Below are 22812 nucleotides of genomic sequence, written 5' to 3' on the forward strand. Positions count from 1 at the left end.
AGAGAGAGAAGGGGGGGAGAGAGAGAAGGGGGGGAGAGAGAGAAGGGGGGGAGAGAGAGAGAGAGAAGGGGGGGAGAGAGAGAGAGAAGGGGGGGGAGAGAGAGAGAGAGAGAGAAGGGGGGGAGAGAGAGAGAAGGGGGGGAGAGAGAAGGGGGAGAGAGAAGGGGGGGAGAGAAGGGGGGGAGAGAAGGGGGGGAGAGAGAAAATTTGGGAGGAGAGAGAAAATGGCGAGGAGAGAGAGAAAATGGCGAGGAGAGAGAGAAGGGGGAGGAGAGAGAGAAGGGGGAGGAGAGAGAGAAGGGGGAGGAGAGAGAGAAGGGGGAGGAGAGAGAGAGAGGGGGAGGAGAGAGAGAGAGGGGGGGGAGAGGAAGAGAGAGAGGAGAAAGGAAGGGAGGAAATGAGGGAAAAAAAAGTAAAGATAAATGGGGGAAAAAATTTAAAATAAAAAAATTGTTCATGTATGCAAAGAAGCGGGTCAATTTACTATGAACATTTTTAAAGGAGGTGAAGGAGCACAGAAATGACCTTACCAGTGTGCTTCTGCTCTGAAATGACTGAAATCATAAGTTGGGGGTGCTTTTTTGGCCTAGCTGTGTTTCTTAAAAGCACTAAAGATAAGTGAGGTCAAGTTTCTGGAATAACTGCATTTCTTGCCAAAACAAGACAACATGGATACTATTTTGCACTGAAAATGAAAAGTTAGTATTGGCTACTACAGTGAATAAAAAAGAAAAGAATCCTATCTTTTGATAAGGCCTAGGGGAGCCCAATTCAAAGCAGTAATGAGCATATTGATACATGCTATACATAGAGCAGGCATTCCAGGAATCAGATTTAACTTCAGGTCATTAAACATCGGACTCCACGGAGCAGTGATAAAAACACCAAATATCCCTCCTCTGGATTGTGGACATCAAAATGAATACGTTTGAAATGATAACTAACCAAACAAGGGCTCAGACCTCTACAAGTCTCACAAGTGTGCCAGTCCTGTGGGATCGCTAAAGAAAATATACAGGACTTGTTATAAACATCCAGAAAGTCTCGCTCCCCTGCATGGATGGAATTCATAGTCATTAGGACAAAACCAAAGAATTTACTGAAATCTACAAACCCCAATCAGAAGACTTGACACTGTCAAGGATGAAGAATCCTTAGTAAGCATGTGGCAAGCAACTCCAAAGTGACTAAATGAATATATAATGTACAGGCTGGAGCTAGAACTGCACAGATTCATCTGTATGTAGCTGTGGAGTAAAAGAATCCTTTCACTATTAAAACCCGCTTCAGTCCCATTCACATCATGTTGTGGTAATGCGTAGAAATAAATGTTTGTTGCATTGCTACAATGTGGTGTCATATATTCTGGCATGCACTGCCAAAAAATAGTAGGACCTCTAGGTAAAGATTAAAGACATAGAATAATGCAGCGCTGTATTTAACCACTTAAGGACCGGACCAATATGCTGCTACATGACCCAAGGGGTTTTTACAATTCGGCACTGCGTCGCTTTAACAGACAATTGCGCGGTCGTGCGACGTGGCTCCCAAACAAAATTGGCGTCCTTTTTTCCCCACGAATAGAGCTTTCTTTTGGTGGTATTTGATCACCTCTGCGGTTTTTATTTTTTGCGCTATAAACAAAAATAGAGCGACAATTTTGAAAAAAATTCAATATTTTTTACTTTTTGCTATAATAAATATCCCCCAAAAAACATATATATAAAAAAAGTTTTCCTCAGTTTAGGCCGATACGTATTCTTCTACCTATTTTTGGTAAAAAAAAAAATCGCAATAAGCGTTTATCGATTGGTTTGCGCAAAATTTATAGCGTTTACAAAATAGGGGATAGTATTATTGCATTTTTTTAAAAACATTTTTTTTTACTACTAATGGCGGCGATCAGCGATTTTTTTAGTGACTGCGACATTATGGCGGACACTTCGGACAATTTTGACCCATTTTTGGGACCATTGTCATTTTCACAGCAAAAAATGCATTTAAATTGCATTCTTTATTGTGAAAATGACAGTTGCAGTTTGGGAGTTAAACACAGGGGGCGCTGTAGGATTTAGTGTTCACCTAGTGTGTGTTTACAACTGTAGGGGGGTGTGGCTGTAGGACTGACGTCATCGATCGAGTCTCCCTATAAAAGGGATGACTTGATCGATACGCCGCCACAGTGAAGCACGGGGAAGCCGTGTTTACATACGGCTCTCCCCGTTCTTCAGCTCCGGGGAGCGATCGCGACGGAGCGGCTATAAACGAATAGCCGCGCCGTCGTCCCGGATCGCTCCCCGAGGCAATCCGACCGCCGCATGTAGCGGGGGGGGGTCCCCGACTGGACCCCCGACCCGCGGAAAGGCAGGGACGTACAGGTACGCCAATGTGCCTGTACGTGCCATTCTGCCGACGTATATCTACATGCGGCGGTCGGGAAGCAGTTAATATATATATATTCTTTTTTTAAATGCAAGTAGTGCAAGTACACTATTTTACCAAAAAGTACTGGAATTCTTGCCTTTACGCACACATGAACTTTAATGGCATCCCAGTCTTAGTCCGTAGGGTTGGGGGATGTTGATGAGAAGGTCTGGCTCGCCAGTCTCCGTTCCAATTCATTCCAAAAGTGTTTTATCGGGGCAAGTTCCTCCAACCCATACTCACCATGTCTTTATGGACCTTGCCTTGTGCTCTGGTGCGCAGTTATGTTGGAACAGGAAGGGGCCGTCCCAAAACTGTTCCCACAAAGTTGGGAGCATGAAATTGTCCAAAATGTCTTGGTATGTTGAGTTCCCTTCACTGGAACTAAGGGGCCAAGACCAACCCCTGAAAATCCACCCCCACACCATAATCCCCCCTCCACCATATGATTTGGACCAGTGCACAAAGCAAGGTCCATTAAGACATGGGTGAATTTGGGGTGGAGGAACTTGATTGGCCTGCGCAGAGTCCTGATCTCAACCGGATGGAACACCTTTGGGATGAAGAGTGGAAGGCCTTCTCATCTATAGAAGCCAGGCCTTCTCATCTATATTAGTGCCGACCTCACAAATGCTCTTCTGGAAGAATGGTCAAACATTCCCATAGACACACTCCTAAACCTTGTGGACAGCCTTCCCAGAAGAGTTAAAGCTGTTATAGCTGCAAAGGGTGGGCCAACTCAATATTGAACCCCACGAACTAAGACTGGAATGCTATTAAACGTCATGTGCGTGTAAAGGCAGGCGTCCCAATACTTTTGGTAATATATTGCATCTGAATTTGGCTTGGTGTTAGGCTCTCACAGCTCTCATACAGAAGAACTCCGACTGGGAGAGAGAAGCAGCCCAAGGAGATGATCAGTTGGACTACAGTGCAAGGTTGATGGGAGGAGGGAGCAGAGTGGCAGAGAGATAAGCACATTAGTCGCCTGTTTCTCCTTCACTGTCTAGTTACAGGTGTTAAACTGGCTATATAGTGAGTGAATTTCAGCTACTTCCTGATGAACCGGATAACATTTGGTCAGTGGGTGGCCTGGCACTGTTTGAGAAAAGACAAACATTCAACTGACTTTTGCTGAAGGAGCCTGCTGGAAAACATTTGTCCGAACAGCAACTGCATGCAGCAATCAGATGCAGCTGCTGTTCTGGTATTCTGACAGCTAGAATAAAATTGCCGAGGGGGTTCATCCATCTGCAATGTTTAGTGTGGGTAGAATAATGTTAGATTTATTTTCTTTAGCCCACAGGCTGAGCAAAACCAATATAATAGTAGAAGACACGCTTTACATAACGAAAGCAGAAAAATATCAAGTCTCCTGCCCTTTCAGACGTAAATAAATTCATATTAAGCCTGAAGTGCAACTTTAAGTACTTTTAAACTATGGCTTACTGCTTGATGGAAAAGATGTACATACCGGAAAGATGACGGGCGCGAGAGAGAGAGAGAGAAAGGGGCGACGGGCAAGAGAGAGAGAAAGAGAGAAAGGGGCGACGGGCAAGAGAGAGAGAGAGAGAGAAAGGGGCGACGGGCAAGAGAGAGAGAGAGAGAGAGAAAGGGGCGACGGGCAAGAGAGAGAGAGAGAGAGAAAGGGGCGACGGGCAAGAGAGAGAGAGAGAAAGGGGCGACGGGCAAGAGAGAGAGAGAGAGAAAGGGGCGACGGGCAAGAGAGAGAGAGAAAGGGGCGACGGGCAAGAGAGAGAGAGAGAAAGGGGCGACGGGCAAGAGAGAGAGAGAAAGGGGCGACGGGCAAGAGAGAGAGAGAAAGGGGCGACGGGCAAGAGAGAGAGAGAAAGGGGCGACGGGCAAGAGAGAGAGAGAAAGGGGCGACGGGCAAGAGAGAGAGAGAGAGAGAGAGAGAAAGGGGCGACGGGCAAGAGAGAGAGAGAGAGAGAGAGAAAGGGGCGACGGGCAAGAGAGAGAGAGGGACAGGGGCGACGGGCACGAGAGAGAGGGAAAGGAGCGACGGACAAGAGAGAGAGAGAGAGAAAGGGGCAACGGGCGAGAGAGAGAGAGAGAGAGAGAGAAAGGGCGACGGGCAAGAGAGAGAGAGAGAAAGGGGCGACGGGCAAGAGAGAGAAAGGGGCAACGGGCGAGACAGAGAGAGAAAGGGACGACAGGCAAGAGAGAGAGAGAGAGAGAGAAAGGGGCGACGGGCAAGAGAGAGAGAGAAAGGGGCGACGGGCAAGAGAGAGAGAGAGAGAAAGGGGCGACGGGCAAGAGAGAGAGAGAAAGGGGCGACGGGCAAGAGAGAGAGAGGGACAGGGGCGACGGGCAAGAGAGAGAGAGGGACAGGGGCGACGGGCAAGAGAGAGAGAGAGGGAAAGGGGCGACGGGCAAGAGAGAGAGAGAGAGAGAGAAAGGGGCAACGGGCGAGAGAGAGAGAGAGAGAGAGAGAGAGAGAGAGAAAGGGGCGACGGGCAAGAGAGAGAGAGAAAGGGGCGACGGGCAAGAGAGAGAAAGGGGCAACGGGCGAGAGAGAGAGAGAGAAAGGGACGACAGGCAAGAGAGAGAAAGGGGCGACGTGCAAGAGAGAGAGAGAGAAAGGGGCGACGGGCGAGAGAGAGAAAGGGACAACGGGCGAGACAGAGAGAGAAAGGGACGACAGGCAAGAGAGAGAGAGAGAAAGGGGCGACGGGCAAGAGAGAGAGAGAAAGGGGCGACGGGCAAGAGAGAGAGAGAAAGGGGCGACGGGCAAGAGAGAGAGAGAGAGAGAGAAAGGGGCGACGGGCAAGAGAGAGAGAGAAAGGGGCGACGGGCAAGAGAGAGAAAGGGGCAACGGGCGAGAGAGAGAGAGAAAGGGACGACAGGCAAGAGAGAGAAAGGGGCGACGGGCAAGAGAGAGAGAGAGAAAGGGGCGACGGGCGAGAGAGAGAAAGGGACAACGGGCGAGAGAGAGAGAGAAAGGGACGACAGGCAAGAGAGAGAGAGAGAAAGGGGCGACGGGCAAGAGAGAGAGAGAAAGGGGCGACGGGCAAGAGAGAGAGAGAAAGGGGCGACGGGCAAGAGAGAGAGAGAGAGAGAGAGAGAGAGAGAGAGAGGGACAGGGGCGACGGGCAAGAGAGAGAGAGGGACAGGGGCGACGGGCAAGAGAGAGAGAGGGACAGGGGCGACGGGCAAGAGAGAGAGAGGGACAGGGGCGACGGGCGAGAGAGAGAGAAAGGGGCGACGGGTGAGAGAGAGAGAAAGGGGCGAGAGAGAGAGAGAGAAAGGGGCGACGGGCGAGAGAGAGAGAAAGGGGCGACGGGCGAGAGAGAGAGAAAGGGGCGACGGGCGAGAGAGAAAGGGGCGACGGGCGTGAGAGAAAGGGGCGACGGGCAAGAGAGAGAGAGAGAGAGAGAGAGAGAGAAAGGGGCGACGGGCGAGAGAGAGAGAGAAAGGGACGACAGGCAAGAGAGAGAAAGGGGCGACGGGCAAGAGAGAGAGAGAAAGGGGCGACGGGCAAGAGAGAGAAAGGGGCAACGGGCGAGACAGAGAGAGAAAGGGACGACAGGCAAGAGAGAGAGAGAGAAAGGGGCGACGGGCAAGAGAGAGAGAGAAAGGGGCGACGGGCAAGAGAGAGAGAGAAAGGGGCGACGGGCAAGAGAGAGAGAGAGAGAGAAAGGGGCGACAGGCAAGAGAGAGAGAGAAAGGGCGACGGGCAAGAGAGAGAGAAAGGGGCGACGGGCAAGAGAGAGAGAGAGAGAGAAAGGGGCGACAGGCAAGAGAGAGAAAGAGGCGACAGGCAAGAGAGAGAGAAAAGAGCGACGGGCGAGAGAGAAAGGGGCGACGGGCGAGAGAGAGAGAGAGAGAGGGGCGACGGGCAAGAGAGAGAGAGAGAAAGGGGCGACGGGCAAGAGAGAGAGAGAGAGGGGTGATGGACAAAGAGAGAGAGAGAGAGAGAGAGAGAGAGAGAGAGAGAGAGAGAGAGAGGGGGTGGACAAAGAGAGAGAGAGAGTGAGAGAGGAAAAGAGAGAGAGAGAGAGAGAGAGAGAGAGAGAGAGAGGTGGTGGACAAAGAGAGAGAGAGAGTGAGAGAGGAAAAGAGAGAGAGAGAGAGAGAGAGAGAGAGAGAGAGAGGACAAGAAAGGGGTGATGGACAATGAGAGAGAGAGAGAGAGAGAGAGAGAGAGAGAGAGAGAGAGAGAGAGAGAGAGAGAGAGGACAAGAAAGGGGTGATGGACAGAGGACAAGAAAGGGGTGAGGTACAAAAGGGAGACAGTGGGGTGAGGCATAGCGTAGAAGAAAAAGGAGTGAAGGTGCAAGAGAAAGGGGTGATGGACAGAGAGGACAAGAAAGGGCTGGTGGACAGAGAGGACAAGAAAGGGCTGGTGGACAGAGAGGACAAGAAAGGGCTGGTGGACAGAGAGGACAAGAAAGGGCTGGTGGACAGAGAGGACAAGAAAGGGCTGGTGGACAGAGAGGACAAGAAAGGGGTGATGGACAGAGAGGACAAGAAAGGGGTGATGGACAGAGAGGACAAGAAAAGGGTGGTGGACAGAGAGGACAAGAAAGGGGTGGTGGACAGAGAGGACAAGAAAGGGGTGGTGGACAGAGAGGACAAGAAAGGGGTGGTGGACAGAGAGGACAAGAAAGGGGTGGTGGACAGAGAGGACAATAAAGGGGTGGTGGACAGAGAGGACAAAAAAGGGCTGGTGGACAGAGAGGACAAGAAAGGGGTGATGGACAGAGAGGACAAGAAAAGGGTGGTGGACAGAGAGGACAAGAAAGGGGTGGTGGACAGAGAGGACAAGAAAGGGGTGGTGGACAGAGAGGACAAGAAAGGGGTGGTGGACAGAGAGGACAAGAAAGGGGTGGTGGACAGAGAGGACAAGAAAGGGGCGGTGGACAGAGAGGACAAAAAAGGGGTGGTGGACAGAGAGGACAAAAAAGGGGTGATGGACAGAGAGTACAAGAAAGGGGTGAGGTACAAAGGGAGACAGTGGGGTGAGGCATAGCGTAGAAGAAAAAGGTGTGAGAGAAAGGGTTGGTGGACAGAGAAGGAGAGACGGATAAGGGATACAGAGGGTCAAAAGGGACAGAGGTAGTTTACCCGTTTCACCCATTTCAAGTATAAGGCAAGCCTACACCAACACACACGTAATGTAGTGCTATACGATTATCCCTATTCAGAGATCTTATTCAGTAAATCATACTTCTACATACCTTTCTATTTTAATAAATATCTTTGGTGGTCATGTGACCATCCATACCTTTGCTAGGGCTACTGCCTCACAGCCCTTTGGGCTCTCATTTACTGTTGACAATGCCACTAGGGTGGATGCCGTAATGTGAAGATGTCACCACAAAAATGAATGGGGAGACATGGATCGGAGGGCCAAAACAATGCTGCAAAATCGGCAAAGACAGCACAGCACTGTCCTCCATCAATGTAAAGGAATCACCGATGCGACTAGAAGGATCACCTTGGAAATGATGACAGGACTATAAATAATAGAAGGTTTAGATGTCATATAATACAATCAAGATCTTTATTTCAGTACATTTTTCCAGGAGTTCCCTCTTATGTTAGATGCATACATCCAATTTAAATCCAATAATTTACGTTATAAGAGTCAATGATCGTTTCCTGTATGATTCTTGATTACCCTATAAGGGCTCTCCAGGGGATCATTAGTGAATATTAGATCATTACTTTCGATTTGCCGATGACATAAAACAAGAAGCACCTAATTACCGAAACCACCTCCTTCCTTCCTGCCAATTTATAATACGGCCAACACACAATACTCTACCTAAAATATAACTACGACCTGAACTGTCTCTCCACTCTCATGGCAAGCCGGGGAATGTAAAGACTTCTTTTCCGCTCAGGTAATGATGATCTGACGTAGGATACAAGATCATAAACAAGCACAAGGAAAGGACTAGACGGTTGGAAGGAAAACATATGAAATGAGTTCACAGCAGATTAAAGGTGTTCGCTCAATGAATTCTGGGTGATAACGGTAAAACACCTGTGTGCAACACTGATATATGGAAGCTGAACAAGGTTGGCATAAGTTAGACACTCAATATAAATGACAGAATGTAGGCCAATGGCTGTACTACCAACAGCTGGTGCTACTTGTGAGAAGGCAAAAAATTGTCCCTGAAGTTCTTCATCGCTTAACCAATGGCGCATCACCACCAACTGGCAGAAAATCCCATTTGCATAAAATTATTACATATACAAGTGTTCTTCAAAAAGTTTCCGCAACTTTTTTTAAACTATTAAATATTAAAAAGTGCAGAGAAAAATAAAAATAAATAAAAAAATCTGAAGAGCCCTCATAATTACTAAACAAGTCATTATGTAATTTATGATTATTACTAGGGTGAGTTTTTAACAGTGATTTATTTAATTTTTTTTTTTAGAGGGAGGGGGGTAGTGGATTGTCAGTGTGTTTTTTTTTTTTTTTTTTTTTTAAATTATTTATTGCATTTTTTTTTTTTAATCAGCCGTGTTGGGGGGGCTTTGGTGAGATATCAGGGGTCTTAACAGACCTCTGACATCTCGCCTTTAGGACAGAGAAAGGGACTAAGGACACAGATTCCCCAGTCCCTTTCTCTGTAGCCTCATCTAAAATGAATGGAGAGAAGCTTCTCTCCATTCATAAACTGAAGCATCGTAAACACAGGTTATGATGCTCAGTTATGTGAATGGACAGTGTCAGTGATCACTGACTCTGTCCATTCGGAAAAGGTAGGAGCCAGATTTAGCGGCTCCTACCTCCGCTCTCCATCCTGACAAATTGAGGGGGGAAAGCGGCACGGAGGGGGACAAGACAGCATGGGGAGAGCGGCACGGGAGAGCGGCACGGAGGGGGACAAGACAGGACGGGGGAGAGCAGCACGGAGGGGGACAAGACAGCACGGGGGGAGAGCAGCACGGAGGGGGACAAGACAGCACGGGGGGAGAGCGGCACAGAGGGGGACAAGACAGCACAGGGGAAGAGCGGCACGGAGGGGGACAAGACAGCACGGGGGGAGAGCGGCACAGAGGGGGGGAAGACAGCACGGGGGGAAAGCGGCACAGAGGGGGGGAAGACAGCACGGGGGAGAGCGGCACGGAGAGGGACAAGACAGCATGGGGGGAAAGCGGCACAGAGGGGGGGAAGACAGCACGGGGGAGAGCGGCACGGAGGGGGGGAGACAGCACGGGGGGGGGGGGGGGAGACATCACGGGGGAGAGCGGCACTGAGGGGAAGAAGACAGCACAGGGAGAGCGGCACGGAGGGGGAGAAGACAGCACGGGGGGAGAGCGGCACAGAGGGGAAGAAGACAGCACGGGGGGAGAGCGGCACAGAGGGGAAGAAGACAGCACGGGGGGAGAGCGGCATGGAGAGGGAGAAGACAGCACGGAGAGGGAGAAGACAGCACGGAGGGAGAAGACAGCACGGGGGGAGAAGACAGCACGGGGGGAGAAGACAGCACGGGGGGAGAAGACAGCACGGGGGGAGAAGACAGCACGGGGGGAGAAGACAGCACGGGGGGAGAAGACAGCACGGGGGGAGAAGACAGCACGGGGGGAAAAGACAGCAAGGGGGGAAAAGACAGCAAGGGGGGAAAAGACAGCAAGGGGGGAGAAGACAGCACGGGGGGAGAAGACAGCACGGGGGGAGAAGACAGCACGGGGGGAGAAGACAGCACGGGGGGAGAAGACAGCACGGGGGGAGAAGACAGCACGGGGGGAGAAGACAGCACAGGGAAGACTTGTAACTCCCCCCACCACCCGATACCTGACTGCCCAGGTATCGGATGAAACATCGGAGCATTTCAGCCGAGTACAAGTACTCGGGAAATGCTTGGTATCGGTACCGATACTAGTATCGGTACATCCCTAATTATTAGATATGACCTTCCCATTTTATTCCTTAGCAAGCTACAATTTTCAGAAATATGGAAATCAAAATGTCAAATTTCTCTCCTTGCGACCAAAACAACATCACGCAAAAAACAGACCCACATTCCCTCCTGGTCATGCATTTTGCAGTCTGCTTAGGGTTGGAAGTTAAAGACCCCATCTTCCATGTTTGTTTTGATTTATATTATTTTATACTTTTCCAGATGTCTTCAGACTGGTCACGTGATGTACAGGATCTTCAGAGAGCAGCACTGACATCGCCCTTCACATCATTACACTGGTAGGGCAGGGTGTCAAGGTAACTGCCCCTTGGGGGCTGGGTTGATACCCTGCACTTCAGTGCCATTCAACCCGGGTAAGGTAGAATGGAAGAATGGTCAACTAAGTTTTTGTTACCTGTTGTATTACCATTAAAGTCCTACTTAAGGCCCATACACACGATCGGACTTTTCGACAACAATGGTCCGATGGATGTGTTTTATCAGACAATCCGACCGTCTGTATGCTCCATCGGACAATTGTTGTTGGAATTTCCACGGACAAATGTTCCCTGTGAATGCTCTCAAATTTTCCGACAACAAATGTCCAATGGAGGATCATCCGATCGTGTGTACACAAGTCCATCGGACTAAAATTCAAAGTACAAACACGCATGCTCAGAACCAATGCTAAACATCAGACAACAATAGCAGAAGTTGCCCAAAGGGTGGCGGTAAAGAGCTGAAAAACCACGTGATTTGGTGAATGCTGGCTGAAAATGTTCTGCAGTGTGTATGCAAAACAAGTTCACGGCCAACGCCCTTCGGACCAAAATCCGAAGTGCGATCGGTGAGAGGATCCGCCGGCCCCGGATGTTGATCATAGAGATTTCCGGCGGACCAGATGGTCGCCGGCGTCTCTATGATCGTCGGAGGCCAGGTATGGAAATTCCCTTGAAGAAAATACGACACCCCCTGTATCGGCACGCGCAAGGGAGGGGACAGGACGGCAGGAGAGTCTGTGAGAGGCTGTGAGGACTGTTTACCATATCTGGATCTGTACATCTCGCTACGAGCCTGTTATAGAGTGGTGCACTGTCGCACCTGCAGTATGCGAGTACCCCAGCAAGGGATCTCTCTTTTTATATAAATAAATATTGTAAAAACGTTACTTGCACCATCCGGGTTTTTTCTTATATATTCTATGATATGGAGCTGCCTGCCAAAGAAACCAGGAACCCAGGATTATCCATTAGAACCCAGGTGTGGTTCATAAGCGTGCACAAACCAAACTTAGTTGCATGGTCGCACGCTCTAAGGTGAGCGTCCATTACCATAGGGGAGCACCTGTGTGACTACACCTTGGCATGACTTTTGGACCACTCACTGGGCCGGGTGTTGTTGTATGAACTATTATATACATCACCCTTGGATTGCTGCTAGTGATCACATGCACTAAAGCACTGTGGATTTTTTCATTCATTTTTTATCCACACTAAAGCACCTTAGAATACTTTTATATGGACTTGTGTGTCATTTTTAAGGATTGGACTGTTTACCACTATTACTTATTATGCATGTTTATTTACTTATGCACCTTAGTGTGATACGATTTTATTGATTCAATATTTTTTTAGAATAATTATTTATATATATTTATTTGTACTATTTGTTTGCACAGATCTACGTCACTTACCGGACACATATCCCCCTTACTTTGTATAGTGGTGTGTGCACCAACATTTCATTAGCGCTTTGTTTTGTTAATTTTATTTAGTCTTTGGCACGATTTATAAGACGTGTTTCACGCTAGCAATTACATTTCTATATCTTAGCTCGTTCGCGAATACGGCCGGACGTAATTTACGCTAACGTCGAAACCAATGACGTCATTGCTGGGAAAATTTGCGGACGGTGCATGCGCTGTTCGATCGGTGCGGGACGCGCCTAATTTAAATTGTACACGCCCCCTAGCCGCGGAATTTGAATTCTGCCGGGGGATTTACGATACGCCACCGCAACTTTAGAGGCAAGTGCTTTCTGAATAAAGCACTTGCCTCAAAAAATTTCGGCGGCGTAACGTAAATCAGATAGGTTAGCGGATCTTTAGATCCGCGTAACCCATCTGAATCTGGCCCACTGTGTGTATTTAAAGTGGTAGTAAAGTCTGCTTTTTTTTTATTTATACCTACAGGTAAGACTATAATAAGGTTTACCTGTAGGTACTGTAAATATCTCCTAAACGTGGACCGGCATGCCGTCCATTGAGAGAGCTGTGCCGCAGTCGTGACAATCGCGCACATGCTCAGGAGGGATGGTGTCAAACGGCTGGGAGTCTCTGAACCTGGATGGAAGACCAGGTGAAGATGGAACTCCTGTCAGCAGTGACAGTGCACCGCTGGAGGGCTTCGTTTTAAGGAAAGTGTCGTAATATGCTAGTGTGTGATGCATACTAGCACATTATGACGTCATCCTGCATGGGCCCAACTTTTTTTCGTGGTTTACTACCACTTCAAAATGATTGTACTAGCAGGTTGATGCACTGTGGAGAGGTTTAAGCACTTTATTTTTGGTTGCAAAATGATAGTGGTGTGCAGAGCCGGTGACTTGTCCTTAATGTTCCCCTGACGGGGAAGTTCCTTCAAGGACTGCGCAGGCGCAAACTTGCCGACGGAAATCTCCGAACCTCGCCCAGCATCCAGGCTCATTCTTTAACATCCCCGTGGATTGGAGGATGTTAAAAAAAAGAGCCAGGAGGCCGAGCGAGCCATCCGAGCAAAGCCAGGACGTGAGGCCAGCTGGCCACTTACCTCGAAATCCACGTCGCCCTGGATGCCGGCTGAGGTTCGGAGATTTCCGTCAGCAAGTTTGCGCCTGCGCAGTCCTTGAAGGAACTTTCCCGTTAGCCGGAACCATCTCGGCACATCAGATTGCGCCTGCGCTGGAACTTCCACGATAGCTGGAACCAGCTCGGCAGATCACCGGGACAAGGAGTGGGCAGCTGCCCTGGGCACAATGGTTTACTGCAGAGATGTGGGTGCCCGGACCCTAACCCTAAGAGGGGGGGGGGCACAGTTTGGCATCTTTGCCCTGAGCGCTGGATGGCCTTGTATTGGCACTGGTGGTGTGTATACCCTTATTGCTAATGACATGGGTCTCCCCAGAATCTGTGCAACTACGTTAATTCACACTTTTATTAAGAGCATGGAGAGTCCCATTGACTCATCCAATGAAGAATAAACACAGGACACACTCCATGCAGACTCTGGAGCACACGGTTAATGTGATGTCATGCAGGATTCCAGTTATAACACCTCTGCCGGACTTGGCTAGTACCAAAAACAACACAAGCCGCACTCTGCTACTCACCGGCATCCTGGAGTAAGCGTCAGGCGCAGCCTAAGGATGAGAGCGCGTTAAATTACAAGGCGCTGATGAATGGGGTGTAAAGTATACTACTATAAGATACATTTTTAAATGAATGGCCAATTTTTCTATGCATGAGGAATAAAACTTAACAACATTTATTATTTTTTAGAGAGCGTTTAGTTTTGCTTTATAGCATACCTAAACTCAAGAACAAAACATTTATATTACCAGATGTGGTGGTCGCATTCATTTTTTTTTTTCAGACCCAGTACATTTTAAGCAAGCAGAAGATTGGATTTTTGTACTCACCATAAAATCCTTGGACACAGGAGTAAAGGATTTTATGGTGAGTACAAAAATCTTCTGCTTGCTGAAAATGTAAGTCTGAAGCCTTCAGGTTTACAAAATAAAAAGCATTTTTAATGGATAAACAGATGCAGGGATCCTCATTCCGGTAAACATGGCCCTCCCATGGGGTACGGATTAATACCCCCCGTGTGAAGGAGGCCCAAGGGTGAATGGAATATTTAGCTCCATTGTGTTGCTAATTTGGGGACCACTGTACCCCTCTTTGTTATTTGGGTGTGTTTGATAGGAGTGTTATAGATTGTAGTTTAGAATAAGTTTGGATTTCTTCTGAAGGAACTTTGAGTGAACATAAGTGATTTACCCCGCTCAGTGGGGGCAGGCCTTAGAGAACAGAGGCCGTAAATGGGCAGCACAGAGGCTTAGGGGTTAGCCTTGCAGCACTGGGGTCCTTGTTTCAGATTCTAATCAGGACACTATGTGCATGGAGTTTGCATGTTCTCCATGTGCTTGCGTGGGTTTCCTCCGGGTACTCCGGTTTCCTCCCACCCTACATGCTACTTTTGCGTTGGTGGTGCAGTGGTGAGCATTTTGCGTTGGTGGTGCAGTGGTGAGCATAGCTGCCTTTCAAGCAGCTGGCCTGGTTTCGATTCCCGGCCAACGCCATCTCCAATACTTGGGAGTCCTCAGAGAGAAAAGCACTATACAAGGTCAATGCGGAGTATAGATTAGCGGTGCAATAAAGAATGAATAGAATGTGTGGAATGTTTGAGGAAGAAAACGCTCCCCCAGAATCTATAGAAGGAAAACGCAGCAAATGATAGAAGACGCTTAGCTTTGGCTGTGATCACACCTAGGCATTCCGGATCGCGGGCGGAATTACTGCAATTTCCTGAATTGCCGCAAAACGTGCGACATGCTTGTGATCCCGTTACTTTCAATAGCACCCCAATTACGGGACAATATTGTCACCTGACAAATCACACAAACAAAATGACAGGACGCCTGTTTCCCAAAATCAGTCCTGCGAGATGTCAGGCGACAATCGCGGCAAAAATCACGCCTCGACCAAAGGCGATATTGAAAGTAAGGGGATTGCATACTCCACCCAGCGGGAATATTACACCCCCTCAACTGTCTAGATTTACATTAAAGTTTCAAATACAAAAATCCTCCATTGCTGCAGACCTCAGCACACACCATGTGTGATGTAACCACTTCTAGATCACAATAAATATATATAGCATCTCACAAAAGTAAGTACACCCCTCTGTGTGTGGGAGATCACATACAGTATGTCACAAAAGTAAGTACAACCCTCGCATTTGTGTAAATCTTTTCTTCTATCTTTTCATGCGACAACACTGAAGAAATTACACTTTGCTACAATTCCCCCCCCTCCTTTTTTAATTTACCCAATTTACACATGTTTCTCAATCCCTTTACAGGCACTGCAGGTTAGCATTATTATCTTGATGCTTCACCGGGACCAGGTCTGGTCCCTCATAATAACATACACACCCACCAATCTGGCACAGTTGTATCCCAACATGTGCCACCACTGGGTTCCTGCTCCCGTGATCCCCGTATTCACTATTTTCTCCCTTGTCACCAAGGTATCTATACACCACAATTTTCATTTGTTTTCACCTATCCACCTCGCTTACCCCTTCACCAATCCTCCCATCCATTTCTCCCCCCCCCCCTTTCTCGTTTTCCTCTCCCCTCCTCCCTTCCTTGCTCTCCCCTCCCTTCCTTCTCCTTCCCAGGTGCCCCCCTTGTTCCCCAGCTTATCCTCTCTCCCTCACCTATTTCACATTCACTCCTCATTTTCCACCTTTCCATCACCTTATTGCAGTGTTCACGCGTGCCATCACCCCACCCCCCCCCCCCCTTTGCCTTAGGTTCGGTTCCATTGATCACAATTTATTTGTTTACATTAGACAAGCAGGCCCCTCCACACATGTGTCCTTCTTGGCCACCACGGGGGTTCATGTCTGGTCCCGCCCGCTGTACCCCTTTGGCGGACCTTTTTAGGTGAGCAATCTAACCTGTGTTTTTTTTCCCCTTGTTTGTTTACACTGTTGTTTTTTTAACCTATCTTTGATGTACTGTTTAATTATTCCTAGATCTTCTCGTGATGAAGCGGTATAATCCGCGAAACTAGTTGAGATACTGTTACAACCCTCAACTCATCGCAATGTCTTCTCCTTCTGGGGACCTCTGTTTTGGTGCTGTTGGATGGCTGTCACAATTTTAATTCTGTAATTGTCTTGTCTGTGCTTTGAAATAAAAATGTATTAATTTTTATATTCTTATTTTATTTTGTAACTTTGTATCGGTACCGTAATAGTCCTAACTGGCCCCTCTTCCTCTTCTTGGCTCTTTGGCTCGGGGACCTTAGACCCAAGTACCCTATACTTTACAATGTAAAGTAGTGAGTGTACAGCTTGTATAACAGTGTAAATTTGCTGTTCCCTCAAAATGTCTAAATCTGAAGAATTTTATACAGGACAGTCAATGGAAGAAAGTGTAGAACTCTTGTCATTTGGAAGCTCAACCAGCCAAAAGTGAAAGACGTATCACATTGCCTGAAACTAGACAAAAATACCTACATGTTGATGTATAAATTGTGTATGACAAGTAGATCTTGTGGGCGTGAGAGCAATTTATAGAAAAGGAACAAAGATAATTTTTTTAAAGCTCTGTGCTCTAGTGATTACATCATCCACTCTAAGCAACCCCATAGACACTGTTAAATCGATAACATTTCCTGAAATGATCACTAAACTTAAACAGCTGTTTTACAAAAACTGTAAAAGATATCAAACTGAAAAGATATAGCCGGATAGCTGAATATTTTGAACATTTCAAAGTTTTTTTGGGGTCTGTAGGTGAAAGTATGAATGAGCTGAAACTTTTGGGAGCGGGAGAAGATTTTAAGGATTTGAAGCATGCTTTCATTGACAATGTTAAAAAAAAAAGTGTTAAAAAGCTTAATATTTTAAAAAGTATAAATAGTACAAAAAAAAAAAAATTGAAGGAGTCCCATCATTAGCTGGAAGAGTTGAACATTTTAAAAGTTGAATGGTTTTAATAGCTGAAAATATGCAGAAGTTACGCAGAGCCGAAAAACGTACAGAATAATAAAAAACTAATAACAATACTGGGAATGCTTGAAGAGCATTCCCACTAATAATCATAATAATAAAAAAAAAAAAACAATACTGGGAATGCTATTGAGCATTCTCACTAATAATAATAAAATAAAAAAACGAAATAAAAAAATGTTGTCATTTAAAAAATTACAAAAAAATGCCCCTTTAACCACTTCCGGACTGCCGCATGTACATTTACGTCGGCAGAATGGCACGGACAGGCACATCAACGTACCTGTACGTCCCTGCCTAGACGTGGGTCGGGGGTCCGATCGGGACCCCCCCCCCCCGTACATGCGGCGGTTCTCGTGGCTTCAGAAGCGATCCAGGAGGAGGGCGCGGCTATTCGTTTCTAGCCGCCCCCTCGCGATCGCTCCCCTGGGCTGAAGAACGGGGAGAGCCGTATGTAAATACGGCTTCCCCGTGCTTCACTGTGGCGGCTGCATCTAACGAGTGATCCCCTTTATAGGGAGACTCGATCGATGACGTCAGACCTACAGCCACACCCCCCTACAGTTGTAAACACACACTAGGTGAACCCTAACTCCTACAGCACCCCCTGTGGTTAACTCCCAAACTGCAACTGTCATTTTCACAATAAAGAATGCAATTTAAATGCATTTTTCACTGTGAAAATGACAATGGTCCCAAAAATGTGTCAAAATTGTCCGAAGTGTCCGCCATAATGTCGCAGTCACGAAAAAAAAAAATAATAAAACTATCCCCTATTTTGTAAACGCTATAAATTTTGCGCAAACCAATCGATAAACGCTTATTGCGATTTTTTTACCAAAAATAGGTAGAAGAATACGTATCGGCCTAAACTGAGGAAAAAAAAATGTTTATATATGTTTTTGGGGGATTTTATTATAGCAAAAAGTAAAAAATATAGCATTTTTTTCAAAATTGACGCTCTATTTTTGTTTATAGCGCAAAAAATAAAAACCGCAGAGGTGATCAAATACCACCAAAAGAAAGCTCTATTTATGGGGAAAAAAGGACGCCATTTTGTTTGGGAGCCACGTCGCACGACCGCGCAATTGTCTGTTAAAGCGACGCAGTGCCGAATTGTAAAAACCCCTTGGTTCATTTAGCAGCTTATTGGTCCGGTCCTTAAGTGGTTAAAAGGTACGGGCAGAAGTGGCATTTTGACGTTGCTTCCATCCTGTTATGGTATGGAGATGGGTGGGGGCCATCTTGCTCTCACTCATATCCATACCCATGAAGGAAAAGAACCCGATCACCTCTGCCGCTACCGACGGCTCCGGTAAGTGTCGGAGGGCGCAGGAGGGGGCCCCTCTCCCACCGCCAATAACAGTGATCTCGCCGCAGAGACCACCATTATCGTAAACAGGACCGCCCGCTGAAAAGATGAATACTTCGGTTGTGGCAGCAGCTGCTGCGGTTACCAAGATATCCATCTTTAAAGTGCCGACGTATATATACAGTGGGCGGTCGTCAAGTGGTTAAGTAATTTTCTAAATTAAGGAAAAGTGATTTACATTAATAACCTTGGAGCAAGTCAGAATATCAGGAACAAATGAGTAATATTGGACATGAGCAATTAAGGAGCGGAATAAGACAGTCTGCCCTTTGCGTGCCATCGTGTTCTCATATCAAGACAAGAGAGCCTGAACATGGCAAGATGACCATTCCCAGCGGCCCCAATGTTGTGACCCAACAGTCACCTCTACAAGAGGAAATCAAGATACACGACCAGAGCATGATTAAAGGTAGAACATTGACCGAAATAGCCCAAAGACATAGGCTGTGTGTACATAGCACTTCCTACAAGAGCTGGCAGTGGGAGTCTTTGCTGGCACGATCGTTCCACCGTGGCTTGCTCCTATACACAGACTTGGCATCAATGCCTGCATTCAAGTCAGCTTGTCATCAGTTCCGAGACTCAACAGAACATCAACACAATCACATGTCTGTGTGAACCTGGGGGAGGTAGCACAGTGTATAAACAGAAATAGGAAGCTAATTAATGAATAGGATAATGGCGCAGATCATGGATAAGAAAGAAAGCTTATAAACTCTGAAGTATTCATGAAAAGAAGAAACAGGTTACAGGTTACCAAAAGTTCAGCTGGAGGGCTTACTGGTTGTTTTAGTCCAGGGTTAGGCAACCTTTCAGGGGTTGAGATCTACCTGGACAACATGGAGGAAATCAAAGATCACCGGGTAATAGGTGGAACGCCGTTAATTTTTTTTTAAGTCCTCAATAGTAACACAGCATAGTGTCCTGTGACCCTCACTTCTCCAAATTCCTAAATTCCGCTACCAATCGAAGGGAGAACGAACATTTTCGGTCCAAGGACCATGGCTCTGGAATGCTCTACCCATTACCATCTGCTTAGAGGAAAACCATCCGGCATTTAGGAAAAAACTAAAGACCCAACTCTTCTGAAAGACCGGTACGACGCTGGATTCCAAGCGCCTTGAGGCGATTAAGTTCGCATTTGCTGCGCTATACAAGTCACTCACTCAGAGTCCTCTGTTCCCCTTCACATACCACTGTCCTGCCCCCTTCAAATAACCCCCCCACTGTAGTGTCCTCTGCTCCCCCCTCATAGCAGTTCCTTCTGCCCTCTTCACATACCCCCCCCCAGCAGTGCCCTGTACCCCACTTCACATCATACCCCCCCATTAGTGTCCTCTGCCCCCTTTACAGCTCCCATGTAGTGTTCTCTGCTCCCCCAATAGCAGTGTCCTCTGCCCCCCCCCCACTGTAGTGTCCTCTGCCCCCCCCCCACTGTAGTGTCCCCTGCCCCCCCTCACTGTAGTGTCCCCTGCCTGCTCCTCCCCCTATAGCAGTGTCCTCCTTCCCCAGTCACACCTCTCCCCCAACTGTCATGTCCTTTTCCCTTATGTCCCCTTAACATCAGCCCCCCCAACTGTCATATCCTTTTCCCTTATGTCCCCTTATCAGCCCCCCCCCCCCAACTGTACTGTCCTGTGCCCCACCCCATAGCAGTGCCCTGTGCCCTCTGTCCCCCTTCAAATCACCCCCACTGTAGTGGCCTCTGCCCCCCCATAACAGTGTAATAAAATAGCTCTATAACTTTGGGTTATACTGTAGATCTACTATATGACTTATGGGACCTAAAAGGAATGGTTTGGACGGCTCTGCTCACGGTCCTGGAAAGAGTAAAAATCCTCTTATTTTTGGGATATGGTTATGGAATCAGACATGTGAATACCATCTGCTCTATAAAAAGAAACAAACAGTAACTAAAAAGCTCAAAAATAGATTTAAAAAAAAGGCAACGTAAACCTAGACCTGTTGTTGAAATATGTTGGCCAGTTATGAAATTTATCTGCAGACACCAAAATTTGCAAAACTTGTTTGTTCCACAGATTCAGCTGACCTGACTCTCAGAGTCAGAGACTGCAGTGTCCATTGCAGGAGTTCCTTACTACTCTTGTCAGGACCCGGGTCTGAACCTGCATCCTCTGCTGTGTCTGGTGATGTCTATTCTTGCTGAGCCACATGGCTTGCCGGATAGCTCCTTGGACAATCCCTTGGCTAATCTTGCCTTATTATACCTTGCTTCTCACAAACCTTAATCCCTTTGCTCCTCCCAGGAACATCCTATTTAAGCCACGCCTTTGCACTTCCTGGTTGCCAGATTTTTGTGCTCTCTCTAGCCAATATCTCGCCCTTGAACTAAAAAAAGGGGAAAATACCTTGCCCCAAATTAAATATAGTGAGAAATTATTGTAAATGTTGCTCACCTTAGTAGTGTAAAGGGAACTACCTTAAGTAAAATAATAAAAATTGTAAGGAGCGTTATTCATTTTAAACCAATGTGTGGTGATTAAGTGTCTATTGGGTGGAACCTTATTTATCGGCGTTTAACACGCACTTTTTCCTCTGAAAACAGAGGGTAAACGATGCCTGCGTGTTACATGCTGAGATCATGTTTTACCAACAGGGGGCGGGGATTGGGCGGTCCGCCCCAGGAGCCAGCTATTGGGGGGGGGGGGTGTCAGGCCGGCCATCCCGCCTCTCCTGGCCCTGGGACTGCGCTGCCTGCATAGTCTAAAGTTGATAAGAAATTCACTTGCCAGCCCCTTCACCTACACCACTCCTCGTATGTCAGCGTCATTGTAAAACAAAGCTTGTAAATATCTCAATAGCTGTTTTTTCGGGCTGCTCTCCTCCTCCCATTCCTCCTCCTCTGAGTGTAGCTTTAGATTGGAGGAGAGCGGTCACATGACCATCTATGTAATGTCAGAGTAGAGCAGTCACGTGACCAGGTCAGTAAAAAAAAAACTGCGATATTGAGGCATATGGAAGCTTCATTTTACAATAGGAAGGACACAGGAGGAGCAGTGGGGCTGGCAGTGATTTTTTTTCATAACTGTAGAGAATGCTGGCAATGGGGGTCTCCTGGGAGTGCAGGGAGGGGGCTTTATACTGGATGGGGGGCTGTTTCCTGGGGAGAGGGGATGTATAATGGATGGGGGGCTGTATACTGGGGAGGGGGGCTGTACAATGGATGGGGGGCTGTATACTGGAAAGGGGGGCTGTACAATGGGGAGGGGGACTGGGACAGTGTATTGTAAAGGGGGCTGTGATATGCCATAAATACGGTAATTACAACCATACCGACTACCACCTTCAGAAAAAGTGAGAGATTAAAAATTCTCCAAACAATTCAAATCATACATCAAAGGTGCAAGGTGCTAAATTATAAATGCAATATAGTGTCCTTGAAACCGTTCACCTATGCATTCAAAAGACATAAAAAGTGATTTTAAAAAAGAAGAAAAAACTTTAATAAATGTATAAAAAATATATATATCTTCAATGCTGTATATTCAATGTAACATCCCGTGTATATATCATCACCGACTTGTATGTGCTCAGCAAGTTAATCTTACTCACCAGAGAGCCATGACCTCTTTATTTCGAAAGGTCAAACAACTCTTGTTTAGTTACGTTAGGTTATAGTGGCTTGCTTGGTAATTCAGGGACTTCTCTTCTTGTTCTCCTCTCCTCCATAAGACCATCAAAAAAATGAGAGAGAAAGAAACCAAATGGCGCAATATTGTTTATTAACTACTTGGAGCCCCAGCCATAGACAAAAGACGGCCACAAGGTGGCACTCAAATGCTGGGAGGACGTCTATTGACGTCCTCGGCTCCTCCGGCCACTGAGGTGCCTATGCGCGTGCCTGGCGGGCGCGATGTCTGCCAGGTACCCGCGATCGGCCGTTACACAGACAAGGACGTGGATCTGTGTGTGTGTAAACACACAGATCCACGTCCTGTCAGGGAGAGGAGACCGATGCGGTGTCCCTTGTACATAGGGACACAGATCGGTCACCTCCCCCAGTCAGTCCCCTTCCCCAACAGTTAGAATCACTAGTAGGGAACACATTTAACCCCTTCCTCGCCCCCTAGTGTTAACCCCTTCCCTGCCAGTCACATTTATACAGTAATCACGGTATATTTATAGCACTGTTCGCTGTATAAATGTGAATGGTCCCAAAAATGTGTCAAAAGTGTCCGGCATAATGTTGTAGTCCCAATAAAAAATAAAATAAAATCGCAGCTCACCGCCATTACTAGTAAAAAAAAAAAAAAATTATAATTATGTCCCCTATTTTGTAGGCGCTATAACTTTTGCGCAAACCAATCACTATACGCTTATTGTGATTTTT

The 22812-nt window shown here is 47.2% G+C and overlaps 1 protein-coding gene, 1 long non-coding RNA gene and 1 other non-coding gene across 5 annotated transcripts in view; 2 read left to right on the plus strand and 1 right to left on the minus strand.

Moving 5' to 3' along the window:
- Window positions 1-22812, minus strand: part of EXOC6B (exocyst complex component 6B) — a 472504-nt gene that overhangs the window by 151486 nt on the left and 298206 nt on the right. The window contains exon 19 of one of the 3 annotated variants that reach the window (XM_040335550.1): window positions 13481-13703. The exons of the other annotated variants lie outside the window; for them this stretch is intronic. Within the exon in view, the coding sequence (XP_040191484.1) occupies window positions 13527-13703 (177 nt within the window). The 3' untranslated portion in view covers window positions 13481-13526. Of the gene's footprint in view, window positions 1-13480; window positions 13704-22812 lie in introns of those variants that run through there. 3 annotated transcript variants of the gene reach the window in all.
- Window positions 10527-16289, plus strand: LOC120924569. The gene is made up of 2 exons (XR_005746384.1): window positions 10527-10681; window positions 16109-16289. It is a non-coding gene; the product is annotated as an uncharacterized LOC120924569 (long non-coding RNA).
- TRNAE-UUC lies at window positions 14573-14644 on the plus strand. Its single transcript has one exon. It is a non-coding gene; the product is annotated as a tRNA-Glu (tRNA).

This window comes from Rana temporaria, chromosome 1 (genome assembly GCF_905171775.1).
Source record: "Rana temporaria chromosome 1, aRanTem1.1, whole genome shotgun sequence".
NCBI lineage: Eukaryota > Metazoa > Chordata > Amphibia > Anura > Ranidae > Rana > Rana temporaria.